This window comes from Lepidochelys olivacea, assembly GCF_965140295.1.
Source record: "Lepidochelys olivacea isolate rLepOli2 genome assembly, chromosome: 25".
Lineage (NCBI taxonomy): Eukaryota > Metazoa > Chordata > Testudines > Cheloniidae > Lepidochelys > Lepidochelys olivacea.
In genome coordinates, this window is record NC_140435.1 from 7,468,296 (window position 1) to 7,486,054 (window position 17,759).

The 17,759-nt window shown below is 46.7% G+C and overlaps 1 protein-coding gene across 1 annotated transcript; it reads right to left on the bottom strand.

The window, feature by feature from the left end:
• Positions 1-5,209: 5,209 nt before the first annotated feature.
• Positions 5,210-13,699, bottom strand: UQCR11 (ubiquinol-cytochrome c reductase, complex III subunit XI). Its single transcript, XM_084614231.1, has 3 exons — positions 13,543-13,699; positions 11,502-11,644; positions 5,210-5,481 (listed from the first exon to the last, which is right to left on the bottom strand). Exons 1-2 carry the CDS (start codon positions 13,644-13,646, stop codon positions 11,524-11,526), a joined length of 225 nt encoding a protein of 74 aa, XP_084470357.1. The 5' UTR covers positions 13,647-13,699; the 3' UTR covers positions 5,210-5,481; positions 11,502-11,523.
• Between the last annotated feature and the right edge of the window lie 4,060 nt (positions 13,700-17,759).

Below are 17,759 nucleotides of genomic sequence, written 5' to 3' on the forward strand. Positions count from 1 at the left end.
TTCGGCATTGGTGAGGCCTCATCTGGAGTACTGTGTCCAGTTTTGGGCTCCACACTACTAGAAGGCCGTGGAAAAACTGGAAAGAGTCCAGTGGAGGGCAACAAAAATGATTAGGGGGCTGGAGCACATGACTTATGAGGAGAGGCTGAGGGAACTGGGATTATTTAGTCTGCAGAAGAGAAGAATGAGGGGGGATTTGATAGTTGTTTTCAATAACCTGAAAGGGGGTTTCAAAGAGGATGGATCTAGACTGTTCTCAGCAGTACCAGATGACAGAACAAGAGTAATGGTTTCAAGTTGCAAAGGGGGAGGTTTAGGTTGGATATTAGGAAAAACCTTTTCACTAGGAGGGTGGTGAAGCACTGGAATGGGTTACCTAGGGAGATGGTGGAATCGCCTTCCTTAGAGCTTTTTAAGGTCAGGCTTGACAACGCTCTGGCTGGGATGAGTTAGTTCGGGGACTGGTCCTGCTTTGGGCAGTGGGTTGGACTAGATGACCTCGTGAGGTCCCTTCCAACCCTGATATTCTATGATTCTAGGGAGATTATGAAGATTCCACCACCTCTCTAGGTAACCCATTGCAGTGCTTCACCACCCTTCTAGTAAAATAGTGTTTCCTAATATCTAACATAGACCTCCCCCACTGCAAATAGAGACCATTGCTTCTTGTTCTGTCATCTGCCACCATTGAGAACAGCCGAGCTCCATCCTCTTTAGAACCCTCCTTCAGGGGAGGGCTGCTATTAAATCCCCCCTCACTCTTCTCTTCTGCAGACTAAATAATCCCAGTTCCCTCCGCCTCTCCTCATCTGTCATGTGCTCCAGCCCCCTAATCATTTTTGTTGCCCTCCGCTGGACTCTCTCCAATTTGTCCACATCCCTTCTGTAGTGGGTTGACCAAAACTGGACACAATACTTCAGGTGTGGCCCCACCAGTGCCAAATAGAGGGGAATAATCACTTCCCTCGATCTGCTGGCAATGCTCCTACTAATACAGCCCAATTTGCCGTTGGTCTTCTTGGCAACAAAGGCACACTGCTGACTCATATCCAGCTTCTCGTCCCCTGTAATCCCCAGGTCCTTTTCTTCAGAACTGCTTCTTAGCCAGTCAGTCCCCAGCCTGTAGCAGTGCATAAGTTTCTTCCTTCCAATGTGCAGTGTCCTTGTTGAACCCCATCAGATTTCTTTTCGCCCAATCCTCCATTTGTCTAGGTCACTCTGGACCCTATCCCTACCCGCCAGCGTATCTACCCCTCCCCCCATCTTAGAGTCATCTGCGAACTTGCTGAGGGTGCAATTCAACCCATCATCCAGATCATTAATAAAGATGTTGAACACAACTAGCCCCATGACCGACCCCTGGGGCATTCCTCTTGATACCAGCTGCCAACTAGACATTGAGTCGTTGATCACTACCCGTTGAGCCCAACAATATAGCCAGCTTTCTATCCACCTTACAGTCCGTTCATCCAGCCCATACTTCTTTAACTTGCTGGCAAGAATACTGTGGGAGTCCGTGTCAAAAGCTTTGCTAAAGTCAAGGAACAACACGTCCACTGCTTTCCCCTCATCCACAGAGCCAGTTATCTCCTCATAGAAGGCAATCAGTTTGTTCAGGCATGACTTGCCCTTGGTGAATCCATGTGGACTGTTCCTGATCACCTTCCTCTCCTCCAAGTGCTTCAAAATGGATTTCTTGAGGACCTGCTCCATGATTTTGCCAGGGACTGAGATGAAGTCTGCAGTTCCCCAGATGCTCCTTCTTCCCTTTTTTAAAGATGGGCACTATATTTGCCTTTTTCCAATTGTCCAGGACCTCCCCGATCGCCACAAATTTTCAAAGATAATGGCCAATGGCTCTGCAATCACATCAGCCAACTCCCTCAGCACCCTCGGATGCATTAGATCTGGACCCATGGACTTGTGCATGTCCAGCTTTTCTAAAAAGTCCTTAATCACTTCTTTCTCCACAGAGGGCTGGTCACCTCCTCACCATACTGTGTTGCCCAGTGCAGCAGTCTGGAAGCTGATCTTGTCTGTGAAGACCAAGGCAAAAAAAGCACTGAATACTTCAGCTTTTTCCACATCATCTGTCACTAGGTTGCCTCCCCCATTCAGTAAGGGTCCCACACTTTCCCTGACCACTTTCTTGTTACCCTTCACATCCCTTGCTAGCTGCAACTCCAATTGTGCCTTGGCCTTCCTGATTACACCCCTGCATGCTCTAGCAATCTCTTTATACTCCTCCCTAGTTGTCATCTGTCCAAATTTCCACTTCTTGTAAGCTTCCTTTTTGAGTTTAAGCTCACCGAAGATTTCTCTGTTAAGCCAAGCGGGTTGCCTGCCATATTTGCTATTTTTTCTGCAAATCAGGATGGTTTGTTCCTGAGCCCTCAGTAAGGCTTCTTTAAAATACAGCTAGCTCTCCTGGACTTCTTTCCCCCTAATATTTGCCTCCCAGGGGATCCTCCCCATCAGTTCCCTGAGGGAGTCTAAGTTTGCTTTTCTGAAGTCCAGGGTCCATATTTTGCTACTCTTTCTTCCTTTTGTCAGGACCCTGAACTCAATCATCTCAAGTATCAGGGGGTAACTGTGTTCATCTGTATCCACTAAAACAACAAGGAGTCCAGTGGCACCTTAAAGACTAACAGATTTATTTGAGCATAAATCTGAAGTGGGGTTTTTACCCACAAAAGTTTATGCTCAAATAAATCTGTTAGTCTTTAAGGTGCCACCGGACTCCTTGTTGTTTTCAACCATCTCATGGTCACTGCTACCTAGGTTGCCACCCACTTCTGCTTCCCCTACCAATTCTTCCCTGTTTGTGAGCAGCAGGTCAAGAGGAGCACGGCCCCTTTTTGGTTCCTCCAGCACTTGTACCAGGAAGTTGTCCCCAACACTCTCTGAAAACTTCCTGGATTGTCTGTGAATTGCTGTGTTGCTCTCCCAGCAGATGTCAGGGTGACTGAAGTCCCCCATGAGAACCAGGGCCTGTGATCTGGAAACTTCTGTTAGTTGTCTGAAGAAAGCCTCGTCTACCTCCTCCTCCTGGTCTGGTGGTCTATAGCACACGCCCACCACAACATGACCCTTGCTGCTCTCGCCTTTAAATTTAACCCAAAGACTCTCAACTGGCTTTTCTCCAGTTTCATACTGGATCTCTGAGCAGTCATACTGCTCTCTTACATACAATGCAACTCCTCCACCTTTCCTCCCATACCTGTCCTTCCTAACCGTTTATACCCATCCGTGACAGTGCTCCAATCATGCGAACTGCCCCACCAAGCTTCTGTTATTCCAATCACATCTTAGTTCCTTGATTGTGCTGAGACTTCCAATTCTTCCTGCTTGTTTCCCAGGCTTCTTGCATTCGTGTACAGGCACCTATGATAACTAGCTGATTGCCCTGCTTTCTCAATAGGGATCAGGAGGCTTCTCATCTTGTACCCTCCTCCTTGTATTTCCTCCCATTATCCCACTTCCCCCTACGCTTAGGTCCCCATCCCCCGGCAAACCTAGTCCTATCAGATATCTTGTCCTATTAGATATCAGCAGTAATATTTATAAGCATACCCACCCTAGATATGTAATTAAACATGTAAACGCAGGTAAAATGGAGCAGAGAGGAGTTTGCTGCTTTGATTTCACAAAAGATATGGTATTGGAAAAAGCAGCAGAGTTTTGACAACAGAAGAGCATGCTAAGAAGGGAATACAGACCTTTGGGGAGTTTTCTGCACTCAAATGGGGTTGTGGCACTTAAAGCTGCTGTTGCAAATGGCAATGTAAGGAATCAATAGCAGTAGTTCCAAGGAGCCCAAGCCACAGCAGCTCCCTCATGGTCTTAGTCTAGAGCTCACAAGCTCTGCTGGACCACACACACACTTCTCATCAGATGTGTTATTCCTCTCCCTCCCCCCACCCCTTGAGCATCAAAATTAGCTCATCACTCCCTATGCTTCTGCATGATACTCTTGGATCAGGCAGATCAGTCACACATGTATGGAGTCTGTAAATCAAACCACTTTTGACCTTTAAGGCCAAATACTAAGAAACTTTTAAAACTGGAGTGCTTCATTTGTAGAAATCGGTGAGAAAAATTCTACCTTTACAAGATACATGGCAGTTTTCAGGCACATTGGTTAAGTTTCCATGGAGGTTAGTGTGTTTAGAGACCTTATGATTGTTTTTTAGGATTTTAACCTGCATTATATGGCTATAACTATGTTGAGTTAACACTACTTCAGGAAGTCAGGTTCAGCATATTTAATTTCTCAGCCTTAATACTGCCTTACTGGATGTTTGACATTTAATTTTGTTTTCCCCCCCTCCCTCAAGGATCCATTTAAATTAAAAATTGCCCAGGTGCTGGTCACTCTGCAGCCTGAAGTTCAGACCTGGACTTGCAAATTAGATCCTTCAGCCGTGAACTAAACAACACCTCAACAGCATCCAAATATGGATATATCTTCAAAATTGTTTAGTTAAAAACTCCAAGTTTCAGAGTAGCAGCCGTGTTAGTCTGTATTCGCAAAAATAATTCTTTTTGTAAAAACTCCAGGTAATTCACCACATGCAAGATTCTGAAGGACAGAATTAAAGATTAAAAACTGAAAGAAAATCTGTGCTGCTGTGTGTGTGCAAGAATGAGCCTTCATAAACTGCCCTGGAAGAGGGTACATTTTTAGTCTTGAGCAATTAAGGTGACATTCTTGTCAAGTTTGAAGCTTCTGCTCTTTGAGTTGAGAGCAAAGGACAGGGCTACCACAAATCCTAACTCCATCTCCCCTTAACTGCTCGACCCATTTCCATCTAATAAGTGTTCTGATATTATATCGTTTCATCACATTTATCTTTCACAAGGTAAGGTACACTACATCAATTTAGTTGTACTGAAATGGCCAGTAGGATAGTGAAGTTTAAGTTATCTACACTAAGTCAGTGGAATCGATAGTTAACATGCTACTTTACAGCCTCAATTATGGAAAGTTAACCATTAGAAGAGTCCACAGGTATTGGTTCCAGGTTACTGCAATAATGGTTTGAGGACCAGAGTCATTTCTCACAAATTTATGACTCATGAATGCAGTAAGTTTAACATATACCACATAACCCAAGTGGGCTGCCGAAGGCTGGTAATATACTGCCCAAAGGAGATCTCATTTTTTAGAATAGCTTCCAAGAGGAAAGGTAAACATTTATCACAAAAGTTATTCAGTTTATGATTTATTTTGTACATCTGTTTTATGAATTCAGCCCATCAGAATGAGACCGCCTGTGAAAGTGACCCAGAAGCAAGTTCACACATTTGTGCAGCCAGCATGTTAAATTAAATTTGATTGTCCATAACTGTTCAGTAGAAGATAAAGTAACATCACAGCCTCTCCTGAAGTCCACAATGAGCATTTCAAATTCACATCAGACTAGGGTCTCCAAGAGGAAGAATGGATCCAATACACCAAGTCCAGCCCATAAATGCTTCCTACAATAAAAACAAACAGTTAATAAGCAACACTTCCTGCAAAGTGTCATGGCAGTCAATGCAAAGGACTGCAAGATCTAAAAGTTCAGAGATCCATGCAGAAGGAGTTTCTAGTGACACAAGGACAAGTAAGGGAAACGAGAAGTACAGTTATGTTGCTATTTTAAAAGTCCGTTTAATGACAATATGGAACCAGATAGGTGCCCTGTGTGCTTTGATATCATAGAATCCTAGAAAGGGCTGGAAGGGACCTCAAAAACTCATCAAGTCCTACCCCACACTGATGCAGGAACAAGTAAACCTAGACCATCCCTGACAGATCAAACCTGCTCTTGAAAATCTCCACTATAGGGATTTCACAACTTCCCTTGGAAGCCTATTCCAGAGCTTAACTACCCTTATAGGTAGAAATATTTTCCCTAATATCTAACCGAAGTCTCCCTTACTGCAGATTAAACCCATTATTTCTTGCCCTACCTTCAACCAGAACAAATTATCACAATCCTCTTTATAACAGCCCTTAACATATTTGAAGACAAGTTACCAGGTCCCCCTTAAGTCTTCTTTCCTCAAGACTAAACATGCCCAGTTTTCTAAAACTTATCCCTGTAAGTATGCTTTTCAAACTTTTTATTATATCTGGACTCTTTCCAGTTTGTCCACATCTTTCCTAAAGTGCATCACCCAGAACTGGACACAGGACTCCAGCTGAGGCCTCACCAGTGCTAAGCAGAGCAGGACAATTACCTCCTTTGTCTTACATACAACACTGCTGTTAATATACCCCAGAATCATAGTAGCGTTTTCCACAATTGCATCACTGTTGACTCATTCAATTTGTGAGCCACTACAACCCCCAGATTTCCTCAGCATTACTACCCCCAAGCCAGTTATTCCCAATTTTGTACTTGTGCATTTGATTTTTCATTCCTTAATACCTTTGCATGATCATTTAATTTCAGACCAATACGCCAATTTATCAAGGTTGTTTTGAATTCTAATCCTATCCTCCAAAATACTAGCAACACCTCCAAGCTTGATGTCACTTGCAAATGTTATAACCATACCCTCCACTCCATTATCCAACTCATTAATGAAAATATTGACTAGTATCAGACCCAGGCCTGACCACTGTGGGACCACACTATATATGTCTGCCCTGTTTGATAGCGAATCACTGATGACTATTCTTTGAGCATGGTCTTTCAACCAGTTGTGCACCCATCTTATAGTAACTTCATCTAGACCACACCTCCCCAGCTTGCTTATGAGAATGTCATGCAGGACTGTGTCAAAAGCCTTACTAAAATCAAAACAATCCTGTCTACAGCTTCCCCCCATCTAATAGGCCAGTCCTCTGAAGAAGGAAATGAGGGTATTTGGCATGATTTATTCCTAACAAATCCATATTGGCTATTCCCTATAACCTTATCATCAGGTGCTTACAAATTGATTGTTTAATAATTTGTTCCAATATCTTTCCACTTATATAGAACAGTCAGGCTAACATTCATAAGGCCCCCTTGTTCCCCCTTTTAGAAGACAGGAACTGTGTTGGGCCTTCTCCAGTCCTCTGGAACCTCACCCATCCACCAGGAGTTCTCAAAGATAATTGCCAATAGTTCTGAGATTGCTTCAAGCTAATTCCTTAAGTACCTTGGGATGAATTTCATCAGGCCCTGCTGACCTGAATACATCTAACTTATCTAAATAGTCTTTAATCTTTCCTTCTCTATTTTGGTTTGTGTTCTTTCCTCTTATCGTTGACTGTCTGGTCACTATTCACCTTTTTAGTGAAGGCTGAAACAAAACAGGCATTAAACACCTCAGCCTTCTTGATGTCATCAGTTATTAGCTCTCATTCCCTGCTAAGTAGAGGGCCTATACCAGAGGTGGGCAAACTATGGCCCGCGGGACGCTACTGCCCGGCCCCTGAGCTCCTGGCCCAGGAGGCTACCCCCAGCCCCTCCCCTGCTGTCCCCCATTCCCCGCAGCCTCAGCTCGCTGCGCTGCCGGCGCAATGCTCTGGGCGGCGGGGCTGCAAGCTCTTGCTGGGCAGTGCAGCTGCAGAGCCGCGGCCTGGCCCGGTGCTCTGTGCTGCACAGTGGCGTGGCTGCCTGTCCTGGTGCCCTGGGCAGCACGGTTGTAGCACTGCCAGCGCTCCAGGCGGCGCAGTAAGGGGGCAGGAAGCATGGGATAGAGGGCAGAGGAGTTTGTGCGGTGGTCAGGGGTGTGGATAGGGGTTGTGGCGGTCAGATGGTGGGGAACAGGGGGGTTGAATGGGGGCAGGGGTCCCGGTGGGGCAGTCAAGAATGAGAGGAGGGGTTGGATAGGGTGGCGGGGGGCAGTCAGGGGACAGGGAGCGGTGGATGGGGCAGGAGTCCGGGGGGGGGGGGGGCTGCCAGGAGGTGAGAAGCGGGGGGGGGGGGGTCAGAGAGGGGGCAGGGGCCAGGCCACACCTGGCTGTCTGGGGAGGCACAGCCTCCCCTAACTGGCCTCCACACAATTTCGGAAACCCGATATGGCCCTCAGACCAAAAAGTTTTCCCGCCCCTGGCCTATACTTTCCTTCATCATTCTCTTGCTCTTAATGTATTACCTTTTCTTATTGCCTTTTATGTCCCTTGCTAGGTCTAACTCATTTTGTCCTTACATGCTTGTGCTATTCTTTTATACACCTCCTTAGCAATTTGTCAGTGTTTCCACCTTTTGTAGGATTCCTTTTTGATTTTCAGGTCATTAAGGCACTCCTGATGGAGTCATATTGGCCTCTTACTATTCTTCTTATCTTTTCTTCACACACGTGTGGTTTTGAGTTGTGCACTTGTCATAAATATAAAGGGAAGGGTAAACCCCTTTGAAATCCCTCCTGGCCAGGGGAAAGCTCCTCTCACCTGTAAAGGGTTAAGAAGCTAAAGGTAACCTCGCTGGCACCTGACCAAAATGACCAATGAGGAGACAAGATACTTTCAAAAGCTGGGAGGAGGGAGAGAAACAAAGGGGTGTGTCTGTCTATATGCTGGTTTCTGCCGGGGATAGACCAGGAATGGAGTCTTAGAACTTTTAGTAAGTAATCTAGCTAGGTATGTGTTAGATTATGATTTCTTTAAATGGCTGAGAAAAGAATTGTGCTGAATAGAATAACTATTTCTGTCTGTGTATCTTTTTTGTAACTTAAGGTTTTGCCTAGAGGGGTTCTCTATGTTTTTGAATCTAATTACCCTGTAAGATATCCACCATCCTGATTTTACAGGGGGGATTTCTTTATTTCTATTTACTTCTATTTTTATTAAAAGTCTTCTTGTAAGAAAACTGAATGCTTTTTCATTGTTCTCAGATCCAAGGGTTTGGGTCTGTGGTCACCTATGCAAATTGGTGAGGCTTTTTATCCAACATTTCCCAGGAAAGGGGGGGTGCAAGTGTTGGGAGGATTGTTCATTGTTCTTAAGATCCAAGGGTCTGGGTCTGTAGTCACCTAGGCAAATTGGTGAGGCTTTTTACCAAACCTTGTCCAGGAAGTGGGGTGCAAGGTTTTGGGAAGTATTTTGGGGGGAAAGACGCGTCCAAACAGCTCTTCCCCAGTAACCAGTATTAGTTTGGTGGTGGTAGCGGCCAGTCCAAGGACAACGGGTGGAATACTTTGTACCTTGGGGAAGTTTTGACCTAAGCTGGTAAAGATAAGCTTAGGAGGTTTTTCATGCAGGTCCCCACATCTGTACCCTAGAGTTCAGAGTGGGGGAGGAACCTTGACAGCACTTAATAGCATGTCCCTGAGAGACTACCAGCTCTCCTGAACTGCTTTAGATTTGCTTCCCATAGGATCTTACCTACCAGTTCTCTGAGTTTGTTAAAGTCTGGTTTTTTGAAGTCCATTGTCCTTATACTGCTGCTCTTGCTCATTCCTTCTGTTAGAATCATTAAATCTGTAATTTCATGATCACTTTCACCCAAATTGCCTTTCACTTTCAGATTCACAACCAATTTCTCCCTGTTCTTACAACTGTAGATTACTCTTCTGTTTCTAAATGCAACATGTATAATACAAGTTGAATGTGCCTCATGGCAATGCCAGTATTTGACATGTTCCTGAAACCACCATTCACATTCACCCACTTTCATATATTTACTGCCCAACACCCCTTTTTTTAAGTGGAGTGAAGGGTTATTACATAACTTAGGTTCTGCAGAACAACTTTATAGACCATTTCCATCAACAGGCTTAACAATTAGCAGAGCAATTGAATGTTAATACACTAAGTTTCCTAGAGCAATTTATCAACTTTCATAAATAAATTAATCCCACATTAACACTCTAGCTCCCATTATGGGCTGGTCTTTTTTTTCCCATGAAGCTGCTAATGGAAATTGCACTTTTGCTAAATGTTTTGACACAGGGGAATGACAAAAATGAACCACTCTCTCTTACAAATACCTCTGACAAAGAGTAAGATTTTCCTTTTAAAGAAAAAAGGCAATTTTTTCTAGTTTCTAATGATGTGTTCTGTGTTTTCAGACTCTCAAATCCCCTCACAATCAATAGTGTTTAATACATGGAGATTCTCCCAAGATGCCGTAGGATCAAGCACCATAAATACAATTGTGTCTTCCACTGAAATAAATACCATGATGCAGAACGCCCCCCACATCACTGTTTCTCAACCTTTTCAGGTCGGTGAGTCCTTATTCCAAGAGAAATTTTCACAATACCTTTACATTTACTATGAAAAAGAAAGTAAATAGTGTAACAACATTAAACCTACATAATTTGCATGTTCCAAAAGATTGACAAATGCTTGCTATGGAAGTGTGTGCAGGGAGAGAGATTTTCTTTTGCTTTAGAATGCAAGAAAATTTTCAATGTCTCACAACCCCCTTGATTGCCTTTTGTGACCCATCAGTTGAGAAACACTGCTTTAGATTTATGGAGTGTCAGTCTATGACCAAGAATAATCAATATGCTGTAAAAGTTTAAGTGAAGCATGTTTCATTTCTATCTCATAGTATGTTATATGAAATAAAGAGCTTTTAACTGGGGAAAAAGCATCCACATTGTCCCTGTCCAGAAAGCTGGTTACATCTTTAAGGTCTTCTAGCCAAGACCAGAGGCAAATGGGTCCATTAAAAGAAGCCCTACAACAACACAGAAATTGTACTTCGAGAGAGAGTATTTTAATCCCATGAACGGATACAATAGGAACGTATTTACCAACACATTCTTCTTACTAAGTATGTGTACTGCTAAACCTCAGTCTCTAATGAGATCCTGAATCCTAGCTTTGATATCCACAAATAGATGTAGCGCCCACTAATTTGTTGCGATATGGAATGACAGTTCAGTTTTTTTCAAAAACCATTTGGCTGATACTGTCCTGAATTACTTTCAATTCTATAAATAAATTCATTTGTTTCTATTCCTTTCCTAAATTCAAAAACTCTCAAGCTACTCCCATTCAGTACCGTAGGACCTGAAAGAGATGGATAGGGTGAGGAAGTTAAATACACATCAGCTCAGAACATGCAATGTGCGTATTTCTCAGAATAGCACGTTACAAAGAGACTTGTGACTACTACGAGCTCATCTGTAGAAGCTGTATAGCACTTCGAAGCTATAAAGTATTGACTAATCCTGCCAACTCCCTTATGATATATGTATTCTCTATTTTACAGCTGGGAACACTTACGCTGATAAAAATCCACTAGACCACATTGGCTCACTCTGAAAAATAATGTAACTTAAAATAATGTAATTTAAAATAAACTGGCTAGTTTCTACTAAGGTACACGGATAGCATATCTGGGCTGGGCAAGTTCTTATCAAGATTATTGTCATGATGCCATTTCTGACTTTCAGTACAAGAAAGAATTACATGATAAAGTGCAACAGTTCTCTTTGGGGACTAACTATTGGACAGAATATTTAGTTTCAAATTGCTGGATTCTATACTGGAGGTCACATAAAATGGCATGTAATCACAAAATGTATGCATGTTATTTCTGATAAGTACAAGACAGAAAACTTACCATTAGAAGGAAGAGCAACAGCTTAATCATCTTTCTTAAACTTGCCATTAATGTAGGGAACATAGTCAAGGATCAGTCTCCAGTCTGTCGCCCACACCAATCCCACAGCGCCTACGGTGCCCCATGTGGTCAATGTGGGGGTCCTGTAGAACACAGACACACAACCATGCCTCTTCTACATATCTAAATGTTTGTCAGCTACTTTAGCAATAAACACCTGCCAAGACTGTTTACTCAAGAAGAAATCTTAGCTGCGACCTTGAAGAGAAAGTCACACAGTTAGGCCCAAGTCTACCTGCATCTTGGCAAGGGGTGAGACTAGATAACCCTGTGGTCCCTTCTAACCCTATGATTCTCACTCAGGGTTAAGCTTAACCTGATACTAGAAAATTACAAATAGTGCCCTTATCTGTGGCATTTCTGCTTTTTTCACTATTTACAATCCACTCAGCTTGGTTTATTTCTGCTGGTCCATGCTTATCTGTATGCAGTGTTGTTGTAGCCCTGTCGGTCCCGGGATGTTGGACAGCCGAGGTTTTCTTTCTCACCAACAGAACTTGGTCCAATAAAAGATATTACCTCATCCACCTTGTCATGTTTATTTGTAGCCAGTTTCAGTTTCTGGTTCTCTTGGTTCTCATGCACTAGCACATCACTGCAGGGTTTGGGCTGGAAACACTGTACAGGAATATCTAAATCCCTGCATCTCGCTAGAGATGATCAAGCCAGAAAATGGCCTGGCCCAAATTATATTTCAACGTGGTCAGACATTCATAGATTCTAAGGCTAGATGATACTACCGTGATCATCTAGTCTAACCTCCTGCGTAACACAGAACTTCCTCAAAATAATTTCTGTTTGAAATGTGTTGCATCTTAGGCAGAGAGAAAGCTAGAGTTAGGAAACTATGTTTTAGCCTATTTAACACACAGTTTGGCTCACTAAATGTTAGCTGAGTAGCATATTTAGAACTGGAGTCAGGACTTATATTAGCCGAACTAAAGGGAGTTGTTTCACAGTAGGACACTGACAATAGCAAAGTTGCCTGTAATTTTCCCCTCACTTCAAATTAGTAGCTCTGACCACACTCTAGAATAGGGATGGGCCAGATCCGGCCCATCTAACATTTCTGTCCAGCCCGCCAGGTTCTTTGGCTGCCCCCTCATGATTTCTGGGCCGCTAAAAGTCCCCTGGTGCAGCAGGGTGCTCAGGCAGGCTGGCTGCCTGCCGTGGCCCCACACTGCTCCTGGAAGTGGCAGGCTGCTGCTGGCATGTCTCTGCGCGCCCCTCGCGGGGAGGAGGGGGCAGCTCCGCGCGCACTGCCCCCACCCCCACCCCCAGAAACCAGTGGGGGCAGTGCTTGTGGGCGCAAGCAGCACATGGAGACCTGCTGCCCCCCTCCCACCAAGAGGCAGGCAGAGACGTGCCAGCTGCAGCCGCTTCTGGGAGCCGCGTGGGGCCATGGCATGCGGATAGCCTGCCTGAGCCCCGCCGTGCCGCCGGCTGGGAGCTGCCCGTGGCAAGCACCTCCCGGCCAGAGCCCAGACCTCACACCCCCTCCTGCACCCCAACCCCCTGCCCCAGGTCAGACCCCCCCTCCTGCACCCAAACACTCTCCCAGCCCCTGCACCCCTTTCCATTAACACAGTAGCAACGTGCGGCCTGTGACAACTTACCAAAATTCACGGAGCGGCGGCCCTGTGACTATTATTGCCCCCCCCCCCCTTCTAGGAGCTGAACTAAAGAAAAACAGCGCCAGGCGTACCGAGGGCTTCACCTTAGCCGACTACACGCTCTGCCCACCAACCCTCGTGGCCGGCTCCCAGGGTAATTACGCTACCGGCCTTCCGAGCGCCTTCCTGTCAGCTCTCGACGGCGCTGCAGGCCAGGTCGGGTTTTTTAAGCATCTCAAACGGAGACCCGCCCCCCCCTCGTATCCCCCCCGCTCCCGAGGTCACTGCCCCGCTGCCAGGCGGGGGCTCCCCCAGAGGGAGGGGCGGGGAAAGACCCCGGGGAGGGGGGGCCCCCCCGCGCGCCTCACCAGTTCCGGAGCAGCTGGGCGTAGCGGGGCCCCATGAGCCTGCTCAGCATCCTGCTCCCAGCCCAGCCTCGGCCGCCGGCCTCAAAGTCACCCCGTCTGCGCATGCGCCCGCGACGCGACGCGGCGCCCCGCAGGCCCCGCCCTGCGCCGGAGAGCCGTGAAGGACCCCGGCGGGGCGGGGCAGGGCCGGCCGTGACGCCGCCTGAGCAGAAATATGAATGAGCCATCTAAATGATTAATTATTATGATGGCAAATGCCAGTCACCCTCGAGCTCCCCTTTATCCTCCCATCCCCCTTAACCGAACAACGGCCACGTCTCCCCGGCCCCCCTTTTACCATCTACTTCCCCCACAACCACCAATTCAGGAGGCTCCTTCCCCCTCCTGACCGCCCCCCCCCCCCGCTACTAAACAAGCCCCTGTCCCCGGATCGCCCACCTCCCCAATAGCCACCCTGCCAGCAGCCCCCAGTTCACCCAGCCGGAGCTCTCCTATTCCCCAAAATCATGAGATTGGCTTAAAGAATCACAAGATTTGCACAAATCCTAAATCTGGGCCTATAAAATTCCCTTCTAGGGTTTGGCAGCAGCAGAGGCCACATTTCCCAACTTTTCTCTGCCATCACAAGGGCCGGAAACTTACCAAAAAGAAGAAAAGAAACGGGAGATTCTCACAGAATCCCATGACTCCAGGGGCTGGGGCTTTGAGACAAACACCAGCTGGCAGCACCGTAACTGAGCTCATGGTGCTCCCCATTATCCATCACCCCATGACTCATACCTCCAGCCCGTGTCCTCTCCCCCCAGTTCATGCCCTTCTGGCATTCAGTATTGCCAACTGTACAGATCTTTTTGCAACCAGTGGGTTTGGGCGGGCAGGGCTGCAGCCCAGTCTCCTGCCAGTGCAAGAAGCTCCAGCCTGCTAGCGAATTTGAGCCCTTGAATTGGCTGCCTGCTCCCATTCCCTGCCTCCTGGGGCAGAAAAATCAATCAGAGCTTCTGCAGAAAGCAGGTGGAGGTCTTTCCTCCTTCCCACTCAGGAGCCCACACCCTTCTCATGGGGACGGGAGAGGGTAGCTGAGCTGCACAGGTCCCCTCCCTCCTGTGAGTAAAGGGGTCAGGATGGTTTCTCTGCTCCTCCATGCCATTCAGCGCGTGGACTGGAAAGGGGCCAAAAAGAGTGAAAAGACCCTCGAGCTGCTCCCCACCAGCCTGGAAGGGGAAGAAGGGATGCCACTGGAGCCCCCCAGGCCTGGGAGAGCAGAATGTGAGGAATCCCAGGAGGAACAGAGTTGAGGCTGGGGGATGAACTGATGTGGGACTCTTGGTGGAATTTGGGGGTAGGGGGTGAACAGGGTTGACTTGAAGATTGAGGACAGAATTAATTACTGGGCAGATGTGGGGGTGAGAGCTCCTGCAGCAAGGGCCAAAATCACCCACCCCATATATTTGCCAGAGTGGGAAGCACTGATTGTCCCACACACTGGGGATAGGCAGGAGGAGTTCAACAACCAAAAGCCAGGCTAAAAAGCACAATATAGTCTTTTTTAAAAAAAATCTTAAGATAGTTGGGGTTTGGCTCATGAGTTTTGATCTTTTGAGGTTGACTGTACCGTCTCCAAGTAACCAGACTGCGGCCACCTCCCACGTTGCATCAGTTGATCGGACCTGCCCACCCCAATAACCTTGGGCCCATCAGAATCACGTCCAACATCACTGTCTCTGATTAGCTGAATCCCTATTCTTGTTAACTAAACCCTCCTCCCCAAACTGATGTCATCTCCCTTCACATGGGGTCAAAGTCACTTTCCTGATCTCTACCCTGATTTTCCGAACCTATTGCCTATGCCCTCTTCTCTGAACGACAGTCACATCTCCTCCCCCTCCCTTCCTACTGCCATGGCTACACCCTGTTAGCCCTGTTCCCCCTCGAGTACCACCCTCGGGACTTGCTGTATGAAAATTCTCTTGTGGCCACATCCCATCCCAGGCAAATCCCTTTCTCTGGTTAGCTCATCTAATTAGGCAGACATAATTTAACCAAATCTCCCTATTTTTGGAGGGAAGAAAATTGGCAGCATGTGACCTCCAGAAGAAGAAAGTGGAGAACCCATGTACCCTGAATGCAGATAGAGATAAGAAACTGTTTTCAGGCTCTCTCCACAGGTACTACAGCGAAGAATGGTTTGGAAGAGTCATCTGAGGGAAGGGATCAGAAGGAGACCCCATTGACCAGAAGGTAGGGGATGCATTGTCCTAGGGATGGGGGTTCCACAACCATCACTCCCAAGAGGAGGGGACTCTCTCTTAAGGGGAACGGAGTCATCCATCTTCCATCTAGACCGGGAAACTCGAGAAGTGTGCTGCTTGCCTGGAGGTAGAATTCAGGATGTGAGGGAGTGTCTGCCGCGACTGGTCAAGCCCTCGGACTCCTACCCCTTCCTACTTCTCCACATGGGCACCAATGATGCTATCAAGAATGACCCTGAGCGGGTCACGGCAGACTATGTGCCTCTGGGAAGAAGGATAAAGGAGTTTGAGGCGCAAGTCATGTTCTCGTCCATCCTCCCTGTTGAAGGAAAAGGCCCATGTTGGGACCATCGAATTGTGGAGGTAAATGCTTAGTTGCGCAGGTGGTGTCGGAGAGAGGGCTTTGGATTCTTCGACCATGGGATGTTGTTCCAGAAAGGATTGCTAGGAAGAGATGGGATCCACCTAACGAAGAGAGGAAAGAGCATCTTTGTAGGCAGGCTTGCTAACCTAGTAAGGGGGGCTTTAAACTAGGTTTGCTGGGGGATGGAGATCTAAGCCCAGAGGTAAGTGGGATACCAGGAGGAAACACAAGGAGAAGGGTGCAATGGGGCGGGGGAGGTGGGTTCCTGATTCATACAGAGAAAGTAGGGCAATTGGCTAGTTATCTTAGGTGCCTGTACATGAACGCAAGAAACCTGGGAAACAAGCAGGAAGAATTGGAAGTCCTGGCATAGTCAAGGAACTATGATGTGACTGGACTAACAGAGACTTGGTGGGGTAACTCACATGAATGGAGCACTGTCATGGATGGGTATAAGCTGATCAGGAAGAACAAGTACAGGAGGAAAGGTGGAGGAGTTGCACTGTATGTAAGAGAACAGTATGACTGCTCAGAGCTCCAGTATGAAATTGGAGAAGAGCCCGTTGAGAGTCTTTGGGTTAAGTTTAGAGACGAGAGCAGCAAGGGTGATGTCGTGGTGGGCATTTGCTATAGACCACCAGACCATGAGGATGAGGTCGATGAGACTTTCTTTGGACAACTAACAGAAGTTTCCAGATCACAGGCCCTGGTTCTCATGGGGGACTTCAGTCACCCTGACATCTGCTGGGAGAGAAATACAGCAGCGCGCAGACAATCCAGGAAGTTTTTGGAGAGTGTTGGGGACAACTTCCTGGTACGAGTGCTGGAGGAACCAACTAGGGGCCGTGCTCCTCTTGACCTGCTGCTCACAAACTGGGAAGAATTGGTAGGGGAAGTAGAAGTGGGTGGCGCTCTGAGCAGCAATGACCATTAGATGGTCGAGTTCAGGATCCTGACACAGGGAAGAAAGGAGACCAGCAGAATACGGACCCTGGACTTCAGAAAAGCAGACTTTGACTCCCTCAGGGAACTGATGGGCAGGATCCCCTGGGAGGCTAATATGAGAGGGAAAGGAGTCCAGGAGAGCTGGCTGTATTTTAAAGAAGTCTTATTCAGGGCGCAGGAACAAACTATCCTGATGTGCAGAAAGAATAGCAAATATGGCAGGAGACCCGCTTGGCTTAAGAGAAATCTTCGGTGAGCTTAAACACAAAAAGGAAGCTTACAAGAAGTGGAAACTTGGACAGCTGACTAGAGAGAAGTATAAAAATCTTGCTCGAGCATGCAGGGGTGTAATCAGGAAGGCCAAAGCACAATTAGAGTTGCAGCTAGCGAGGGATGTGAAGGGTAACCAGAAGGGTTTCTACAGGTATGTAAGCAACAAGGTGGTGGTCAGGGAAAGTGTGGGACCCTTACTGAATGAGGGAGGCAACCTAGTGACAGAGGATGTGGAAAAAGCTAATGTACTCAATGCTTTTTTTGCCTCTGTCTTCACGAACAAGGTCAGCTCCCAGACTGCTAAACTGGGTAGCACAGTATGGAGAGGAGGCGAGCAGCCCTCAGGGGTGAAAGAACAGGTTAAGGTAGGGGTGGGTAAACTTTTT

Bases quoted from the DNA above. Each gene is read 5' to 3' on its own strand.
- UQCR11 (XM_084614231.1), bottom strand. From the start codon at position 13,646: ATGCGCAGACGGGGTGACTTTGAGGCCGGCGGCCGAGGCTGGGCTGGG. The intron at 11,645-13,542 runs GTGAGGCGCGCG...TGTGTTCTACAG, and splicing joins GCCCAGCTGCTCCGGAACTG to GACCCCCACATTGACCACAT.